Source organism: Nanorana parkeri, unplaced genomic scaffold (assembly GCF_000935625.1).
Source record: "Nanorana parkeri isolate BGI_ZX_2015 unplaced genomic scaffold, ASM93562v1 scaffold1497, whole genome shotgun sequence".
In the NCBI taxonomy this organism is placed as follows: domain Eukaryota; kingdom Metazoa; phylum Chordata; class Amphibia; order Anura; family Dicroglossidae; genus Nanorana; species Nanorana parkeri.
In genome coordinates, this window is record NW_017307765.1 from 331732 (window position 1) to 350871 (window position 19140).

Sequence of the window (19140 nt, forward strand, 5' to 3'; positions counted from 1 at the left end):
GCTTATGCCAAACTCTAATTTAGAATGAAGGGATCGCAGATGATACAGCAGTGTAAAATGAGCCAGTAGCATGACATTTTTAAGGCGGGATAATTGTGTGAAATATACTAGCAACACAGAGTACAGGCAGGTGTTTTACTACACCCTGCAGTTGGTCCCCGCAGTCTCTTCCCCCCCGAGCTCCCAAGATCTATGGACCCGTGATATCATCACATCTAATGCAGCTGCATTAGAAAAGGAAAATTCCATTGTCAGAGTGGAGATGTGAGCAGTCATCGCCTCAGGACCGAGGATCGGGTGAGTATGTTTTCTTCATTTTAGCCGCTAGACCAAAATGAACAGTTAACCCTTGCAGCGCGGGGGGTAGCCCCATGGCAAGAGTTAATTTTTAGATTGTCGTGGTGGTCAATGTTCGTGACATAGGGGCCTAAAGTGTGGCTCCTGACACTGCCAAGGAGCCGCACATAATATTCAGTAAATGTCATGCTACAAAAAGCTTTCACAGACAGCATACATGCAACAGGAGGTGGTCAGAAACTATGGGTATGCTACAAATATTGGAAAGAGACTATAGACAAGTAACAGGAGATGGTTATAGACTGTTAGCATGCTTTAGGAATTTGGTGAGGAGTTTGGGGACATGCTTTAAGAGTCATTCATAGAGTGGAGACATGTTACATGAGAATGCTAGAGATCACTGCTATAACAAATCACTGCTTCTACATTTGTGCTCCCTACAGCCCACTTAAAAGTTACATTTCCCAAAGTTAACCATTTCTACCAGCAAAATCCATTATAAAAAATCAGCAGGAAAAAAAAATAGAAAAGGGATGGACAGCACAGAAAAAGTAAGACAGTGAAAGAAATAAACCAAGCCATTTAACTACTACTGTAGAAGCCAGTCTAAATAATATTCTCCTTCACTAGCCTGAATAAGAGCATAGGTAAGTAAAACAAAAATTACTGCCTGCCAGGACTCTGAATGACACACAATATGTGTCAAAGGGCCGTAGGTTGGGCAATAGGGGTTTAGGCAATATGTGCCATGCATAAAATTCCATTGCATCATTGAGAAATCTGAATTACATATCTAAGTGGTGTGACTCTTTCTACATATATCACAACTTAATTATATACGGTTTTCTTTCTCTGTAAGATTTTTAGATGCATACTAAATTGTGTCTATGTTGAATAATAACCTTTAGAATGTATTGCTGTTCACCTTGTTATTGCATGGCATTCCACGGGCACCGCTGGGCTGTGCAATCATACAGCACCTACAGAATGCCTTGGATATACATTTAGCCATGATTTATGCCCTCAAAACTGTGATATAGTAACATAAAGAAAAAGTGCATAAAACCACTGCAGCCATTTTAATATCAGGTTCTAGATGGACAATATGTCAGGTATATGGGCACTGAATTTGGCTTACGTTAGTCTACAGGTAATCTCTACTGTGAATGAAGTAGCAATACATACAACCACATTTACCTTAGATTTATTGTACCCATACACTGCAGTTATAATAAATGCAAGAAAAACTACATAGAAGAGAATTTATCAAAACTGGAGCAGACTAAATCTGGAGCAGCTGTGCAGGGCAACCAATCAGCTCCTCTCTTTCATTTTCAAATCTTAACTGAACAAACTGAACAGAGTAGCTGATTGGTTGTCCTGGGCAACTGCTCCAGATTTCGTCTGCTCCCGTTTTGATAAATTTCCCCCACAGTGTTTACTGCACCAGTGTTCACTGTAGTAATTAATTATTTTTAAAATGCCTCACAACAAATGAGCCCAAATGTAACACAAATGTAATGATAATGCAGTGGGAATGGCAGTGTACTCATATAGCCTATTGGGTCTATTCACTAAGCTGCCGTTCTGAGCTGCGTTCTGCTTGGTCCCTTTGTGGTACTGAGCAGAACAGAAAAATAGTTTAAAAAGTCGAAAAAAATTAATAGAAAACAATTGTGCGGAGCTAGCAATGACAGCTAGCTCCGCCCAACAGTTTTCTATTTGCCTGGAGAACTGCAGCAGAGGGCGGCTGCAATGCTAGTTTGCTATTGGCTATTGCAAATTGAAATAGCCAATAGGAATCTAGCAATGCATTCCTATGGCCAACATTTTAATTTTTTTTTCTATTCTGACACGGCTCTGTGTCAGAATAAAGAAAAAAAAAGAAAAAGCAGTGTATCTCTCCTTGGCAGCCGGGAGCGGGAGACTCCCGGAGCGCCCGGGAGAGTTTGCTGTCTGGAGATCAGTGTCCCTGGTTAGCTGGTAACCAGGGACGCTGATCTCTCTGCAAGTGGCCGGATCCAGCCGTAAGATCGCGGCTGGCTCCGCCCAGCTGTCAGAAGCAGGCTGTCGGCCGGCCAGCTTCGGCTTTCAGCGTGGCTCAGCCGAGCTGAGGCATATGCTTTCGGCTCGACTGAGCCGCTCGGCCAAGTTCGGGAGCTGTACGGGCTATAGTGAATAGCACGTACAGCAGCCCTTCGGTTCCACTGAACCAAAGGGGTCCTGGGGCCGAAGCTAGCCGAAGGATCGGCCGAAGCTAGACCCCATATATATGTGTTTAACAAATGCAATGAAAGCATATAGTGTGATTTATATCATTGTTTTCAATGGGACATTTCACGCCTGTGAACTGTAGCGTAGTTCTAAAAAAAGACCAGCAGTTCAAGTGCATCTGAAGTGCAGTTGTTATCACTCTCTCGATTATGAGAATAGTTGGCAACTATTCTCATCATCGATTAGTTGGTTGGGGAAGGAGAGAGAGATAATTTTTGTTTTCATACAACCAATCGATTAGTTGAAAAAATAATCGGGTAACTAATCGATTATGAAAATAATCGTTAGCTGCAGGACTAAATTTTAGCCAGTTCTTGAGGGAGCCGGTTGGAAAATTTTGGTCAATGAGCTGCTGGCTATTTTCAGGTATTCTGACAGGGGCTGGTGGTCGCTGTCAGAATACAAAAGAAACAGCAGGGACTCCTGGATCAAAGTGCTCGGAATCTACTCTATTTTTCCGTTCAGCCCAAGGATTGAATGAAAAAAATAGAGCAGTGTATGGGCAGCTGGCGTTTAACGCTAACGTCTCTTCACTTGTGTTCCATTCATTATTCCTCCCTTGTCTGTTACTGAATGTCCCTAGGTCGATATGGAGAGGGACGGGAGGGAGAATCTGCATGAGTCAAAGCATTGCACCCATGATCCACTGATCACAGTTGCAATTGTTTCCTTGCTCCAATGCAAAAAAATAATAAACAATTTTTTTCTTTTATCAAGAAGTGTGAATTTATTATAAAAAGGTGGACTTTACTTTTAATATTTCACATGTGAAGCAAGATAACAATGTAGTAGAATAAATAATTTCGCCACTGTATTTATTTATTTATTGTTGCCATTGTATTTATTTTCACCATTGTAAGATATCAGCAGTATTTTTAGTGAGTTGGAGAACTTCCACTCTGAGCCCCTCCACAAAGTGCAACATTTTTTACTAACTAACATCTCTCGCTCCCCTTCTTATTGAAATCACGTGGCATCGAAAGAAGAGTTCCAGGAAGTATACAAGGAAAGGACAGCAGGAGGTAAGTGGAGTGTGTTGATTACAATTCCCTCCGTGCTGTTCTTATGGAGATACTGCACTTTGCAAACTGTGACTGGAGCACAGAGGTAGTTCTCGCTCAACTCTTCTGATTTGTGTGCTTCTCTACTTGGAGTTAGCAGCTGCAAATGGTGACCCCCCAAGGGTTCTGTTACAGATTTTAATTCCATTCATAAAATGGCAGGAACAACGGAAAGGAGGGTCTGACCCTCAACATATCTTGTGTATTGCCTTGAATTGCAATGACATCACCATTCTATACTTTGTCCGTGCTCTGGATCATGTGGAATATGGTGCTGTAAGCATTCATTGGATAAAGTGTACACTTGTTATTGTATACAAATTGATTGTGTTCAACAAACTGAATTTGAAAAAAGAAAAATAGCAGGGTCAGGAAATAGAATAGAAAGAACAAAGTACTGAGCTAATGGTATTGAGGCAATCTGATTAATCTTAAAGAAGTAGCCACACTGCAAAGGTTAAAGGAGAACTATGGGGTTAAGTCTTTTCCAAATAGTTCTCCTTAGGGTAACGGGAGGACACAAACTAGCGTCCTCCCGTCACGCTAGGCTCAGTATACCGTGAGCTGTAGCTCGCGGTATACTGAGACGCCGCAGCTGAAGCGGATCCCGACAATTGTGCCGGGATCCGCCCAGCTGCGTGACTGACAGCTGGCTCTGCCTATCTAGAGCCAGCTGTACCCGCCCCCTCCCCCGTCCGATCCACCAGTCAGCGCTGGCGGATCGGAGCGGGGAATCCAACCCCTTCCCTGTCACGGCAGAGAGCCTTGACAGGATTGAGAGGTAAGCGAACGCTGGTATGTGTTCGCTCGCCTCCCGATCTACTGAGCCGAACTGTGACAGTCTCATTGTCACAGGTCGGCTAAACCTATGAGGTGAGTGAAAAGCACTCACCTCATAGTTCTCCTTTAATTTTTCTACATACCAGAGTTCTTTTTTTAAGTCTAACTCTGGGAAGCAGAAATAGGTTAGCTTTGCAGTGGGGCCTCCCGCTGGAATTTCAATTGAGGATTGGAATTAGCAGTAATACGTACCTTATTCCTCCCTCCCTTGGCTCTCCTTTGCTCCCCGGCTCCCTCTGCATCCTCACATATACTGCAGGACCGCTGCTCCTGCACTGTACATAATAAGAAAGCATATTATTGGAGGAGAGACAAAGATAAGCAGCTTCGGGAGATTGGAAGGAAGCATGCGAGAGTGAGGAATAAAGTAAATATAACTGCCTATTCCTCTACCCCTAGATTAAACACAAATTTAACTCTTGCAGCGCAGGGAGGGCTGCCACGACATTAGTATTTCTGTAGCCCATAGTTGGGCTTTAAGCAAATTTGAAATTCTCTTTTAATAAAATGTACAGGTAAATAAAAAGCCTTCATTACGTCATCACAGACATTGCTAAATGTATACTTATCAATGCTAATTGTAATTACCTGTGATAAATTTGCATACTGAAGGTTGAGTCCACCCAAAACTAATATCAATTACAATTTTGTTATAACTCTCAGGGGATTTAATTGATGAGATCTCTGTACTTCAATTCCTGGATCTGCACACTTGCCATTAAGATGGGTCCCCACCCTCCCTTTAGGGGTTTTTATTTATTTTCATTGTAGGAAAGACACCAAAACACACTTAGGCTGGGCACACACCTTACAACCATCGCAAGACTTTTGTCTTGCGATGGTTGTAAGGTACTTAAAAAAACGTACGATCAGGCTATGTTGCATAGGCAGATCGTACTTGCGATGATCGCAAGCCACGCCCCCTGAGGGGCGGGCTTCCGATGACCGTAATGGCGAACGGGCAGTGTGCGCTTGCGCACACCGGCCCGTACGGCTGTTATCGTATGGACATGCCACAAACCCGCCAAACATCATACGATGCTCGGCGGGTTTTCAAACATGTCCGTAAGTTTAAAGTCGTGCAACCTTACAGTAGTAGAGGTCGCACGGCTTCCACACACCTTACGATAATCGTACGATCGCGGTATTTCCCGCGATTATCGTATGATTATAGTAAGGTGTGTGGGCACCCTTAAGGTGGCCATACACTTTACAACCATCGCAAGACCTTAGTCTTGCGATGGTTGTAAAGTACTTAAAAAAACGTACGATCTGCCCATCTTGGACAGGCAGATCGTACTTGCGATCATCGCAAGCCCGCCCCCTTGAGGGGCGGGCTTGCGATGACTGCAATGAGGGGCGGGCTTGCAAGCACGGCAAACGGGCAGTGTGCGCGTGCGAACACCGGCCCGTTCGTCAGTTGTCGAACAAGCAGGCCACTCACTCGCCGAGAATCGTACGATTCCCGGCGGGTTTTCCAGCCTGCTTGTTCGATGTAAGACGTGCGACCGTCCAGTAGAAACGGTCGCACGCCTTCCATACACTGTACGATTCTCGTACGATCGCGGGATTTCCCGCGATTCTCGTACGAGAATCGTACAGTGTATGGGCACTTGTAAACAGGCAAAGGTGGGTGAGGGCACCAAAAGCTCCTAGCTGGATGGTGCATTCAAGACAAAGAAAATCCAAGTGTTTAACTTAGCCCACCAAGGTTTGACCTATTACTAAAATATCACTTTTAAGTGAACTGACACTTTACATTTCTATCACCCTCTGCACATGGACATAAATCAATTATAACAGTAGATTACATTACATTAGTTATAGAAATAACATGAAAAGTGTGGGACGGAGTAAACTGACACTAAATCATATCTGCAGCTGAAATATTATCACATTTTCCACAATGGGAGTGACAGAATCAAGACTTGGATATGCACAAGAGTTTACAAGCCACATGTACCAAGTATAACAGGAATATTTTTTTCTTTTATAGTAGTTTACCTCATATGAACCTGAGAGTGAGCATACCATATGCCTAAAAAATACAGAGTACATTTAATTACTTTCTAATGTATGCCTGTAAGGAATTAACCCCTATAAATGAACATATTGACATGCTAACAGGCACCTATGGCAAGCATAATCCCATGGCAAAAATGCAGGGTGTTCTAATATGCAAATATGGATTTTATCAAGGAAATCTGCACTCAGTACTTTACTATTAGTGAATGAGACTACACATCACATTAAGCGACCAATAGTGAAGCAGAGAATGTAAAGCCCAGGGCCCAGTGCACAGATAAAGTTGCTGTGTGCATATTAGGGCACCCCAGGTTGTGGGGCCCCTATGGAACTTAAAGTCGAACTGAAGCCAAATCTTTTTTTAGTGATGGACAGAATAAGAGAGAGTAATAACCCCTGTCAGCTTTGATATTGCCATCTGTTCCATTCTGGAGATGTCATTTTACTTCTCTTCAGAGAGCCACAATAGTGAAGTGAAAGAAAATCCCTCCAAAACGAGGGAAAACCCTCAGAGTCACCAGAGCTAGTGTTCCCATTGAGAGATTTCCCCTCTATTCCTGTTCTGATGACAATCCCCAAATTTGGGATTTTGTTTCACTCTCAGTGATTACGGTTACCAAGACAAATAGAGAGGGTGAATCTCCCTAACGGAGACACAGACAGCAATAAAACCAGTTCTAATCTCTCTCCACTCTGACCAAAACTAAAAAATAAATGTTTTGGCTTCAGTTGCACTTTAAGATGATAACTGAAGATACCTAAGGTCCCTTATAGGTCCCTATTATCTTGCCCAGAAGTCATCTGTCCACTGCCATTTTAAATACTATAACATTTCTTGCACTTTTATCCCCACTGTGAGAAAACAGGAAAAAAAGGGAAAAAAACCCCCAAAGGCTTAAAATGTGTTATTAAGTTACAATTTAAAGTATAGGGCCAGACCAGACAAACAGCTAAAAATCAGTTACAATAAATAAATAAATACATAAAGCTGTTTATTTGCCAGAATATTTTGTGAAGCTGAACTCAAAAACATAATTCAGAATTAACATACACTTATGTGAAATGCCATAAATTGACTTACCTATACTAGAATTCTTTTTAACCACATTTAAGGATTTTTAATACACACATAACTGGATTAAATGGTGCCTTAATTTTGTTCAACCCCTTTATATTATACAGTATATTCAGACGGTTATCCCACTATTCACAGCCTGTAGTTCCTGTATCACTTCCCCATTTCCAGCATTTCTACAGACTATGACCTCCCTCTGTTCTCTCCTCTTCTTAGCTTCTGTAAACCCCCCTTGCTTCTTTGAGCTGCCAGTCTGGGGCGACACATTACAGATTTGTATGATTTACTAAAAGCAAAATATGATGCACATGAGCATAAAATAAACATGTAAACCCAGATCTGCATTCTGTACACAGAAATTCAATAAATGTATCCCCATAGTTGTAACTGCCTATGCCTTACATGAGGAGGCAAAAATGGATTTTATGTTTGAAAATAAATATTTAACAGTTATAATTCTAAATATGTAATCTTAGAAATGTGCCATTACATGGAGTTCACAAATAAATAAATATTGAATCCCATATTTATTGTTAATAATTTTGTTGTGTCATTGTAAAATAAACCCTCACTAAAACAGATACCTGATTTACAATGTAATAGAAGTTTAATTTATAGTGTAAAATAATGAAAACAATGGATCAAATATTAGTGTTTATGATGACACTCTATTCTTCTCTGCAAGTGCTAATAATGTACACTCACAGGACCTTGTACAGAATTTACTTTATAATTGAAGAGACACTAAACTCAGGAGTTAAATCTTAAAAATACATTCAACTACCTTAACTATTAACAAAATATATCTTATTTATGTATCACTCAGCTGTAGATCCTCAAATCATCTCTGCATTGGTGCTGACACTGTCCTTCCTTCTGGAGGGTGGCTACTTTGTTCCCCATAGTCCCTGTGTGTGTTATAAAGTAGCCACTACTCCAAGCTCGGTCCCGTGTCAGCACCAATTCAGAGATGATTGGAGGATCTACAGCCGAGTGATACACAAATAAGATAAATTTTTTGTTAATAGGTAAAGTGACATTTAGGCCCCGTTCACATTGAGCGATTTATCGCGCGATTTTTGCAGCGATATCGCTCATATTTCCGCGCTATATCGCTCTATGTAGCTTCACCAATACATTTCAATGTAGCTGTTCACATCTCGTCGCTCAATATCGCTCAATATCGCTTGTAGCTCGTCGCTGGTAGCTTGTCGCTTCTACATGACCCTTTTTTAGAGCGATTTTGAGCGATATTGCTCCTGATTGCATACAGCCCAATAGGAAGATGTCGCTCAAAGTCATGCGATTTCCATGTCGCTCAGTGTGAATGGGGTCTGAATGGGGCCTTAGACCCCATTCACACTGAGCGACATGCAAATCGCGCATCGCTCTATGTAGCTTCACCAATACATTTCACCAGTAGCTTCACCAATACATAGAGCGATATCGCTCATATTTCCGCACTATATCGCTCTATGTAGCTTCACCAATACAATTCAATGTAGCTGTTCACATCTCGTCGCTCAATGTCGCTCAATATCGCTCAATATCGCTTGTAGCTCGTCGCTGGTAGCTTGTCGCTTCTACATGACCCTTTTTTAGAGCGATTTTGAGCGATATTGCTCCTGATTGCATACAGCCCAATAGGAAGATGTCGCTCAATGTCGCTCGTCGCTCAATGTCGCTCAATGTCGCGCGATTTGCATGTCGCTCAGTGTGAATGGGGTCTTAGAGCGATTTTGAGCGATATTGGTCCTGATTGAATACAGCCCAATAGAAAAAAGTCGCGCGACACGTCGCTCGATATTGCTCAATATCGCTCGTTGCGCAATATCGCTCAAAGTCGCACGATTTTCATGTCGCTCAGTGTGAATGGGGCCTAAGGATAAAAAAATCCCTCCCCCCCATGTTAGGCCCCATTCACACTGAGCGACATGAAAATCGCGCGACTTTGAGCGATATTGCGCGACGTGTCGCGCGACATCGCACGACTTCTTCCTATTGGGCTGTATGCAATATCGCTCAAAATCGCTCGAAAAAAGGGTCATGTAGGAGCGACAAGCTGCCAGCAACGAGCTACAAGCGATATTGAGCGATATTGAGCGACGAGATGTGAACAGCTCCATTGAAATGTATTGGTGGAGCTACATAGAGCGATATCGCGCGGAAATATGAGCGATATCGCTGCAAAAATCGCGCGATAAATCGCTCAATGTGAACGGGGCCTAAATGTCAGCACTTACCTTAAATGATGTCTCTTAATCCAATCATCTTCTTCTTTCCTGTAGTTTTCATCTTTCCCTCCAGCGGTGCGGCGGCTCTCCGATCCAGCACTGACTCCTCTCTGCTTGCTGGCACTTCTGATCCCATGGTGTCTTCATGCGGGTGCACACGTCCATAGACTTACCTTGCGTCTCTGCTCGTCTCCCGGCCAAGAATCTGTACTGCGCATGCGCCCGCCCCATGTTGCTTTGCGGCCGCCCGAACAGTTTTGTTTTCTGGGGCGGGAGCAAGCAGCGAAAATAAGGTAGGTTTAAACCGCTGTTAAAGCGGGTTTTTTTAAAACTGTTTGCCTATATCTACTGCTTGATAGCTGTAGATATAGGCAAAAAACGGGAGGGTTTAGAACCCCTTTAAGGTACATGAATGTATTTTCAAGATTTAACTCCTGGGTTTAGTGTCACTAAGACATATTATAGCACAACCAGTGCAACCATAGTGTGTGTCCAGCCTGACTCTGAAATATATGACCTCTCTAGAATGTGTCTCTAGAAAGGTTCACTTATTTGTGGTGTACAGGTACAGACATGCAAGTGAGCATATGTAGTCTGTAATGCCTCCCTCTGCTAAAATCAATGGAGTGCAGTCAAGTGTAAATAGAATTTTAATTTGTATAAATGCATAATATTATTATAATTATCATTTTATTATGTGTAAGCACCCAATTTATACAATATTTCTATAAAATAATGCATTTATTATAAGTATGGGAAACGGTTTATTTTGGTGCAATTCATTAATTAAAGTGATAGTAAACCACTGTAGGCCTGGTGTGTTTTTTTCATAATGTGCATGTAGGCAGAGCATATTAACACATTATAGCACAATGATCTTACAAGTGTGCCCTTCTCTAACTGTGTGATGCATCTTCAATCCCCCACTCTGTCCCCATCCACTGCCACCAATTCCTGGTTTCTAGGCATCATCTTGGGCCATTGGGTGGCCAGTGATGATGCACCTCAGGAGATACATGCTCCCTGGCATCAGGCCCATTCACAACATCTTAAAGATACCTGAATAAGCAGAGAGTGTACACTGCAAGGCACATGCGCCCAACAGTGTACACACACACAAAAAAAAAAAAACATTGTCAGGGAGGAAGAAGTTTTTCGGCAGAAGAGACTTTACATATCTCTTCTGCAAATCATCCCTACCTTCTGGCAATTTTAAATTTTTTTAACTTTACTTCTGCTTTGATTTCACAGTTTTACTAATATTCTGCAACACTTCAATACCCCAATTCCTTTATATATAAAGCCATGTGCTGGAAAAGATTCAAAATAAATTGCTCCCCATTGGAAAATAATTGTATCTATTAAGCTATTATCTGTCCATGGAGCAGGCCCATGTCTATGCATGGTAATGTACATGGGCGTACACAGGGGTTCAAATGCTCATATACAAGTAAGCTTGATTTGCTGGTAGGGACATTAAATACTCTTCTCCTCAGTGGAACCTGAGTCAACCTTTAGATAATCAGGGCCTTAGGCTGCATTCATATACACGCTTGCTGCATCTTTGCTGTAGTTTCCGGCAAAGCACATCTTTCATAGGGTTGAAAGGTAATGCATGTTAAATGTAAGTAACTGGCATGTAAAACTGGAGTTGCATTGAAAGAAAAATGTGAACGTGACCTTTGTTTTACTATAGCTACATCCTACAGTTCCTGGTGACTAAACCAATGCTAGCCCTCCCAACCTCTGCCTGGTTTCTAGTGCACAGGGAATTATGGGAATTTATTTTAAACACATTTAACTATACGTGCAGTATAAAAACATGCATGTTTATCAAATAAATGACTGAGATAAATATATATTTACCTGCAGTTGTTTTAATTTCCTAATTGTAGCTTACGTTCTACATTTAAAATGTATCTCATACAGTATATATCATCAATGATAATTGTACCACTGTGTAAAATACAGGTTTTCACGCTATAATAATTTTATCATGCTTTAATAACACTATGTAAAAGCTTCATCACAGCATTATTCTAGACAGAGAAAATAAGAGATTTCTTCAAACTAGCAGTAATTGGTCATCTGGATGTAGCACTTTCTGCCTCCAGTGCAGCTTTGACATCTATACAGCAGTTTTCAGAAAGCATCCCTGTACCTGGTGTAACTGCCTTTAGGCTGGATTCAGTTGTAAGACATCCATTCACCCCTGAGTGTATCCTTGTTTTCCTGACACACTGTGCAAGAGTACCACAGAGACAGCCCACAGGTATGGAGTTATCTGAAATATACATGTACTGCATCTAACAAGCTCTGTCAGGTCATGCTAGTGGAGGATGATACCATGCCTAGATCAAAAGTCTAGAACAAAATAGTTATAGTTAAATAGTTATTATATGTATCTATATACGATAGATAGATAGATAGATAGATAGATAGATAGATAAAGACATGTACTGTATATAGATAGTTAGATAGATAGATAAATAGATAGATAGATAGATAGATAGATACGTATATAGATAGATAGATACGTATATAGATAGATATAGATAGATAGATATAGATAGATAGATAGATAGATAAAGACATGTAGATAGATAGATAGATAGATAGATAGATAGATAGATAGATGGATATTTAGATGTAAAGATAGATATGTCTAATTGTCTCCTTAGTGAGAAGACACTCTGTAGAGAATTGGTATACTGTTGGTATAGAGTTGTCATGTATTTGAGCTCTGCTGAGCCAATACACATATCACAAGTGTCATGCTATGAAGAGTGGCCAGAGTGCCCTGGATCTGGTACCATCTCTCTCTGTTGTCTGTACAGCCATTGGAGGCGATGCAGATGGAAGAACGCGGTGCTGCAGTTGTTTTGCGGAGACGCTCCTGTGACTTTTGCAGGAATAACAAGTGGCTTGTCCTTCTTTTGTCACCGGTGCCCCCTGTGCCTTGATAAATGGCCCCCAGGCTGACTCCTCCCGGTCCTCCACCTGCAGAGCTGACCTCTCCGGCAGCAGCAGCGCTCTTTAACCCTCTCCTCGCCGGCTCATTTCCAGCCAGGGTCTTTCATCACAGCACACCGCGTTCCTTAATCATCTCCATTCACCTGCTGCGCCGGCAAGGAGGGAAGGGATTGTCCCTTGAAGTGGCCACACATATACTTAGGATCAGTTAAGGATTGCTCTTCCATACATCTTGAATTTGTATTAACACACTGGAGAGGAGGGGGCTGGAAATCTGGAGTATTGTAGTGAGTGCTTCCCATGTGTGATATTCCCATCACAGGTTGGAGAATAAAATAAAACAACTACCCTTGTATTTCTAGTACTTTATATTCAGACTGACACTCAATTGATAACACTGCAGTGTAGCTGAGCTGCTTCCCAAGTCATGTGCAGACTTTGGAGAAAGAAGTTGTCTGAGTGATTTACTAATTAGAGAAGGAAGAGCTTACATGTACAGATACAGATGTGGTCTATTACACAGTACACAGAGCAATGAAATGTTGTAACCCTTAACAAACAATTAGTTGCATTGCCCATGCTCTACCATTAATCCCTATGGAAGGCACACAGGCAGCCAAAGGAAACCTACAAAGAGATGAATGTGTGGGCTGCCATTGCTGACCTTCTGTTAAAAGTGCCAGTAGCCAGACTTTCTGTACATTTCATTTTTTTTGTTATTAGCCACAGTACTGGAATTAGAATACACATAGTATCCGTTCTTGTTACACAGGGCAATACATGTAACCCTAACAGAAGACAATTAGGGGCACTATACACAACCCAACATGGAGGCACACTAGTGATTAAAGTAAATCTGTCATGAGAGAAGCATGGAGGCTCCACCACAAACCACAGAAAAGGCTAACAATCTGTATGACCTTTTCTTTAAATCACTAACCTGGGACACATCTGCAGCTCAGGACTGTACTGATTTAAATATATGTGTTTGTAGCCAGTAGCTCAGAATATTAAAGGCAGATGATTAGCATTACAGCCAGTGTTTTAGCATTTTTGGAAGCAGTTTAGCAGCAGCCCCTATATTTCCACCAGGACAGGTTTGCTTTAGGTCTTGAGGTTTTATGAAAACCTCCTGTTTTGGGATGTGCCATCAAATCATTTATGAGGAGGATATACAAAAACTTTATTAAAATAAAAGTATAGTTATTGCCCATGGAAACCAATCACCCATCATTTTTCACTGTGCAGTTTTTTTTAAATCAGCTTACATTTAAAATCAGTGACACCTCTGATGTCAGGTAGGTCACAAACCTCCTAAACATGTCGATATTGCCTTTGTACCGCAGACAAAAAAACAACAAGTTTGTTATCCTAGAGGCTGGAGGATCAGTGAGGAGTATATAGATCACTGCCTCCGCTCCCTATAAAATATTCACCAGCTCAAACTGCACGACAAACATCTCTCTTTAATCTGTGTTGATGCTCCTGTGCTACAAAACATGTCATTCATTTCACACACACTGCGCAGCCCTGTCACTTAAATAAAGGCTCCTCTCCTGTCTCTGCCACCATAGGGACAGCAATAGTAAAAGGTGGCGCTTCCACAAAAGAAAACACTGCAGGGACACTTTTGCTGGCAGCCAGCACCGAAGAAGCTCATTGTTCACAAGATCAGCTAAAGAGGGGAAAGACACCGACCAAAATATGAACAGGAACCTTGAACAAATAACCAAACCAAAATATGCCACTTAACGAGCACCAAGGGACAGGCAGCAGCTGTTCCACCCTCCCTAATGTCATACATCTCATTTCAGCCATCAAATGAGCAACACATAGTGACACGTTACCCCTCCATCCAGGGGATGTCATCTCATAATTTGGCCGGGAACTGCCATGCACAAGAGTTTAATTCGGTGCAAATACACCATTCATATTACCTTCATCGTATTGATCACAGTGTATGGGGGATATATTACTCTATTCAAACACACATCAGATATGAACAATGCACCCAAGGGAGCGACATTTATATAAAAGAGCTCTGGTGAATTTATATTATCTGTGAAATGCAATGTAATACTAATCTGAAGCAAATGTGCACATGGCTGGTTAAAAAAAACTGGAGAGAAAGTAAAATGATCTCACTTTTAAAAATGTTTACTATATACAAAGATGTATATAGTGTAAAAAAAAAAAAGAAGAGTGACGATTCAGTTCGATGACCATACATGTGCAGACGGAATAAACAGGAGTTTGCCTTAGGCATGACCAAATAAATAAAACAAAATAATAAGAGAGAATCTATATTCTTTATTTTTTACATTAACATTGTGTGTCAAACACACACACACACACACACACACACAACCACATAGGTTAAACTCGATGGACCTGTGTCTTTATTCCTCCTTAACCACTATATAACCATCTCATCCCCAACCACTTTTGTTCCAATTCATGTGTTCCGATTTCTAGAACTCATTCAAGGATGTATAAACCAAGGTGTAGTATTTCTTGTTTGCCAGAACAGAACAGGTCCCAGATGTAAGGACAGGGTGCCAGTTCTGGGATGTCTGGGTAAGTGACAGGTCCAGCACAGAGCAGCCCCTTAGGTCGCTGTCCATGGTGCTTATGGACTGAGACTCTACTCACCTGCCCCGGCAGCACATCAGATCTAATGAATATCACTTCTTCATTCGTTTGCCCTAAAACATAGGGACTCATTAAATTTGCCTCTAACCTGTTGTACCCCCTCTGCTGCCTTTCTGATGGCAGGGTTTAGACGACTAGCTTGTGTCCTCTATAAATACTAATATTGTAATATATACGCGGTGCTGTCAGTTTTATTAGTTAAAGCATATCAGAGTGCAATAAATTATGTTTTCATTAAACGAATATAAACGACCAGGTCTTCCAGCATGCTGTCTATAGGATCCGAATACGCCAATGTACATTTGTCATTTGTTAGAGTCTTTGGTATTTGGAGGAAACTTCAAGCAATGTGAATACGACTTGCTATCTCTCCCGCTGAGATATAATTGGAGATGGACTATTTCCAGGGAACCCTCTACTAGACATAAATACACAAATGAATGCAAAACAGTGATGCTTTTCTTGTGACCTTTATAGCTCAGAGGAAGACCACAAAGCCGAAACGATTCATTCCACCCGACGCTTATAATCAGAAGTATTTGAGTCATATGAGTGGAGGCTTAAAAAGTGTGCTGTACACCTGTTGAAATGAGTCCCCTTATATTAGTGACAACTCAGTTTAATTAACCAAACTTAACCTGGCAGTCATTTTGCTGGAAGTAATTGCCACTATAGGGCACCTACAATCACAAGCTGTTGTAAAGCAGACTTAATTGAATTCTACTTTAACTTCACTCCATTCATCTTTAATGTGTGCACTGACTTGTTTGGGCTAATCCTGCATTTCAGAAGAAAGAAGAAGACCTGGGGTGACCCTGCCTGCCAAGCTAGTCCTACACCTGCTGCATTCATCAGACTGGCACGGCGTAGCCTGGGTACCTATCGCGCTGTCTGAATATATAATGGTTACAGCTGATGCGATGACCATGATGATAATACAGGGTGATAAAGTCACACTTTATATTCAGTGCAAATACCATGTTGGCAGAAGCTGCACCGGTTGTCACAGGTATGAAGCTTAATGTAAGCAAGAAGGAGACATGCCATGAAAATGAGGTTGTTTGGCTAGCTAAGTAGAAGTGTTGAGGGGTTAACTAGAAATAAGTGACCCATCTTAGGTTACCTGTGAGTTTTTCATCAGGTCTGCCCACATGCTGGTCCCATCCCCACCTCTCATCAACACGTGGTAAGCGAAGAAGTAGATGCCAGGTAGGGGACAGGTGAACTTGCCGGTGGATGGCTCATAGTAGTTACCAACATTAGTCACCACATCATCAAAGCGCAGCACTTCGTAGCCCTCGTGCGGTTTCTTCAGCCCAGCATAGAAGGCGATCTTAGGGCTGTAGTAGGACGACACATATCCCCCGGGTCCAGGACCTGGTGGTCCAGGCGGTCCTGGCCGGCCCGGTTCCCCTGGAGGACCTTTGGGACCCGGTGGTCCTGGTAATCCTCTGAGTCCCGATTTTCCCTTCCTGCCCTGGTCAGCCTTGGCCCCCTGCAGGTGGGGTGGGGGTGAGATTAGGGCATACTCTTGGCTGGACTCGGCCGACGAGGCTCCAGTCTGGGGGGTGTAGGGGTCACACACCATCCTGCAGCTGCCCAGCATCTCATAGTGGGTACTTGTCTTTGAGCTGCTTACCAGCAAAGGAATGGCTATTAGCAAGATGAGAACCATGGCCACCCCTATAGCCGCTCCAATCACCCTCTTGCGACGACTCAGCCTGGACGCTGCCAGGGCTAGGAAATCTTCTTCACTTTTGGAAGTAATGGTGGAAACTTATTAAAGGCAATTCCAGAAGAGAAATGTGAGCCAAAGGTAGCTTCCTGCAGGTGAAAATCTTCCACTTGCTGTCCAACCCAAACAGGTAGTCCTTGGTTGGATTAGTCCCGACTTATCCAAGAGTTCAGTATGTCCATGGGTCGTGTTCAGGGAGTGAAAACTTGCTCCTTCCTAATAGAGTATTTGCCTTCCCCAGTCTAGACTGCAGATGTATTGCCCCAGGGCGCCTTTCTTTATGCCAGTTCATATGGGCATGATGTGTGCATCACCTCCTAGCATCTGTGAAACTCTGCTCAGATGCAAGCGATAAGGGAGGTCTGGGGAGGTAAAGATGTGTGAACTGTCTTTAAGAAAATCAGAGCGACCTCTGGTGCCATGAGGAGGAGAAGAAGCTGAGAGCTGAGCTGCCTGCAGGCACTGTGTCTGATCCCATCCCATTCTCTGCAAACCAGCTCTCTCTTCATTTACATGAGAAAAATGCAGATTGGCATAGACAGGGTACCTTTCAGGGCAAGGAGGAGGAGGGGCTGTCTCATCTAATGCCATATTACAAGCAAAGCCACTGTGTGTTAACTGCTAGCATTTATCTCGACTTGATTCCCACAGCCTATATTACATCTTATGGCTAGTGCTTTCATATCCACCTTTGTTTCGTTGCCTCTCTGGTACCTGTGTACTGCAAGGTAGCAGGCTGCAAGTCTGAAGCAATGTTTAAGACTGTGTTTTATATGCTGGGCTGGTATCATTCCAGTGCAATTAAGTACTTTCCCTGTTTCTCCCTGTCTCCTTCTCTCTGTGTAGAGATTGATTAAGCTCTGACAAATCCAGCAAGAATCACCTAGGGGTGCAGCAAAAGATCATAAACCCCATCTCATTCCTGCCCAATCTACAATTAATCAATTAAAAAGCCTGATCGGGACAGATGTGTCTTCCAGGGCGGCATACAGGTCACAGGTCTTTATTTACTCCCCATGGAAACACTTATCTACTGTATCCTAAGATCTCATGTGTATTTGTGTATGTGCATATTTCATTACAGTATGCTCTATGCATATAAGGGTCAATGCTGTAAAATGGCAATTTTTTCCACACAAAACATCACATTTGTATCTCCTGTCTTCTGTCTGCCTTGTTTGCACCTTCGAAGACTTGATATTCACATGACTTTTGTACAAAAGGGAGAACCAGTTAATTTAGCTAGTTCTTGAGCCATGACTGAACTTCCTACACATGCCATATTCCACAAATCATACACATGCACTCACTGGTGTGTAGCACACTCAGATGCAGGGATTTACAGAATTAAATAAATACAGTGTGCCCTGGGTCTCCCCTTATTAGATAACACTTAACTGAGAACGGCTGCTATCAAAAGGTGTACATTGTCATCTTGTCAGGTATTACTACAGATCACTCACAAAGACTTATCAATGGTTTAAAATAATCATTGTTAATTGCAACATTGATATATAATGGAAAATTGTATACTTACCTTCCGTAATTTTCCTTTCCTGGTGCATCGATTGGCAGCACACCATGGTTAATGCAGAACATTGATTGTGATCATGTATTTTTTAAGGCTATATATAGCATAATACAATTCATCCAAATATACACACACACACACTCCAAAGTAGATAGCTAGATATTTGTCCATATACAGTACAATATAACTGAGCCTTGTTATGCTTTATTATTTCCTGCTAATTCATAACCTTCAACCAACTGACCCAGACATCACCCCTTACTGAGTATGCACTCCCTATTCATTTGCAAATGCATGCACACAAGAAAAAAAGCCACTCAGCTAAGTGACATTTACAGTCATGACTTCACAGAAATGTACCATCATATCGGTATCTTACCCCCACAAAAGAATACTACACTTTGCACACCAGGGAATAATATTTCTGAAATGAGGTAAGCAGA

General features: G+C 42.0%; 1 protein-coding gene across 1 annotated transcript in view; it reads right to left on the bottom strand.

The window, feature by feature from the left end:
* C1QL4 (complement C1q like 4) overlaps positions 1-17242 on the bottom strand; it is a 39000-nt gene extending 21758 nt beyond the window's left edge. The window contains exon 1 of the mRNA XM_018570291.1: positions 16555-17242. Within this exon, the coding sequence (XP_018425793.1) occupies positions 16555-17106 (552 nt within the window). The 5' untranslated portion in view covers positions 17107-17242. The remainder of the gene's footprint in view (positions 1-16554) is intronic.
* Between the last annotated feature and the right edge of the window lie 1898 nt (positions 17243-19140).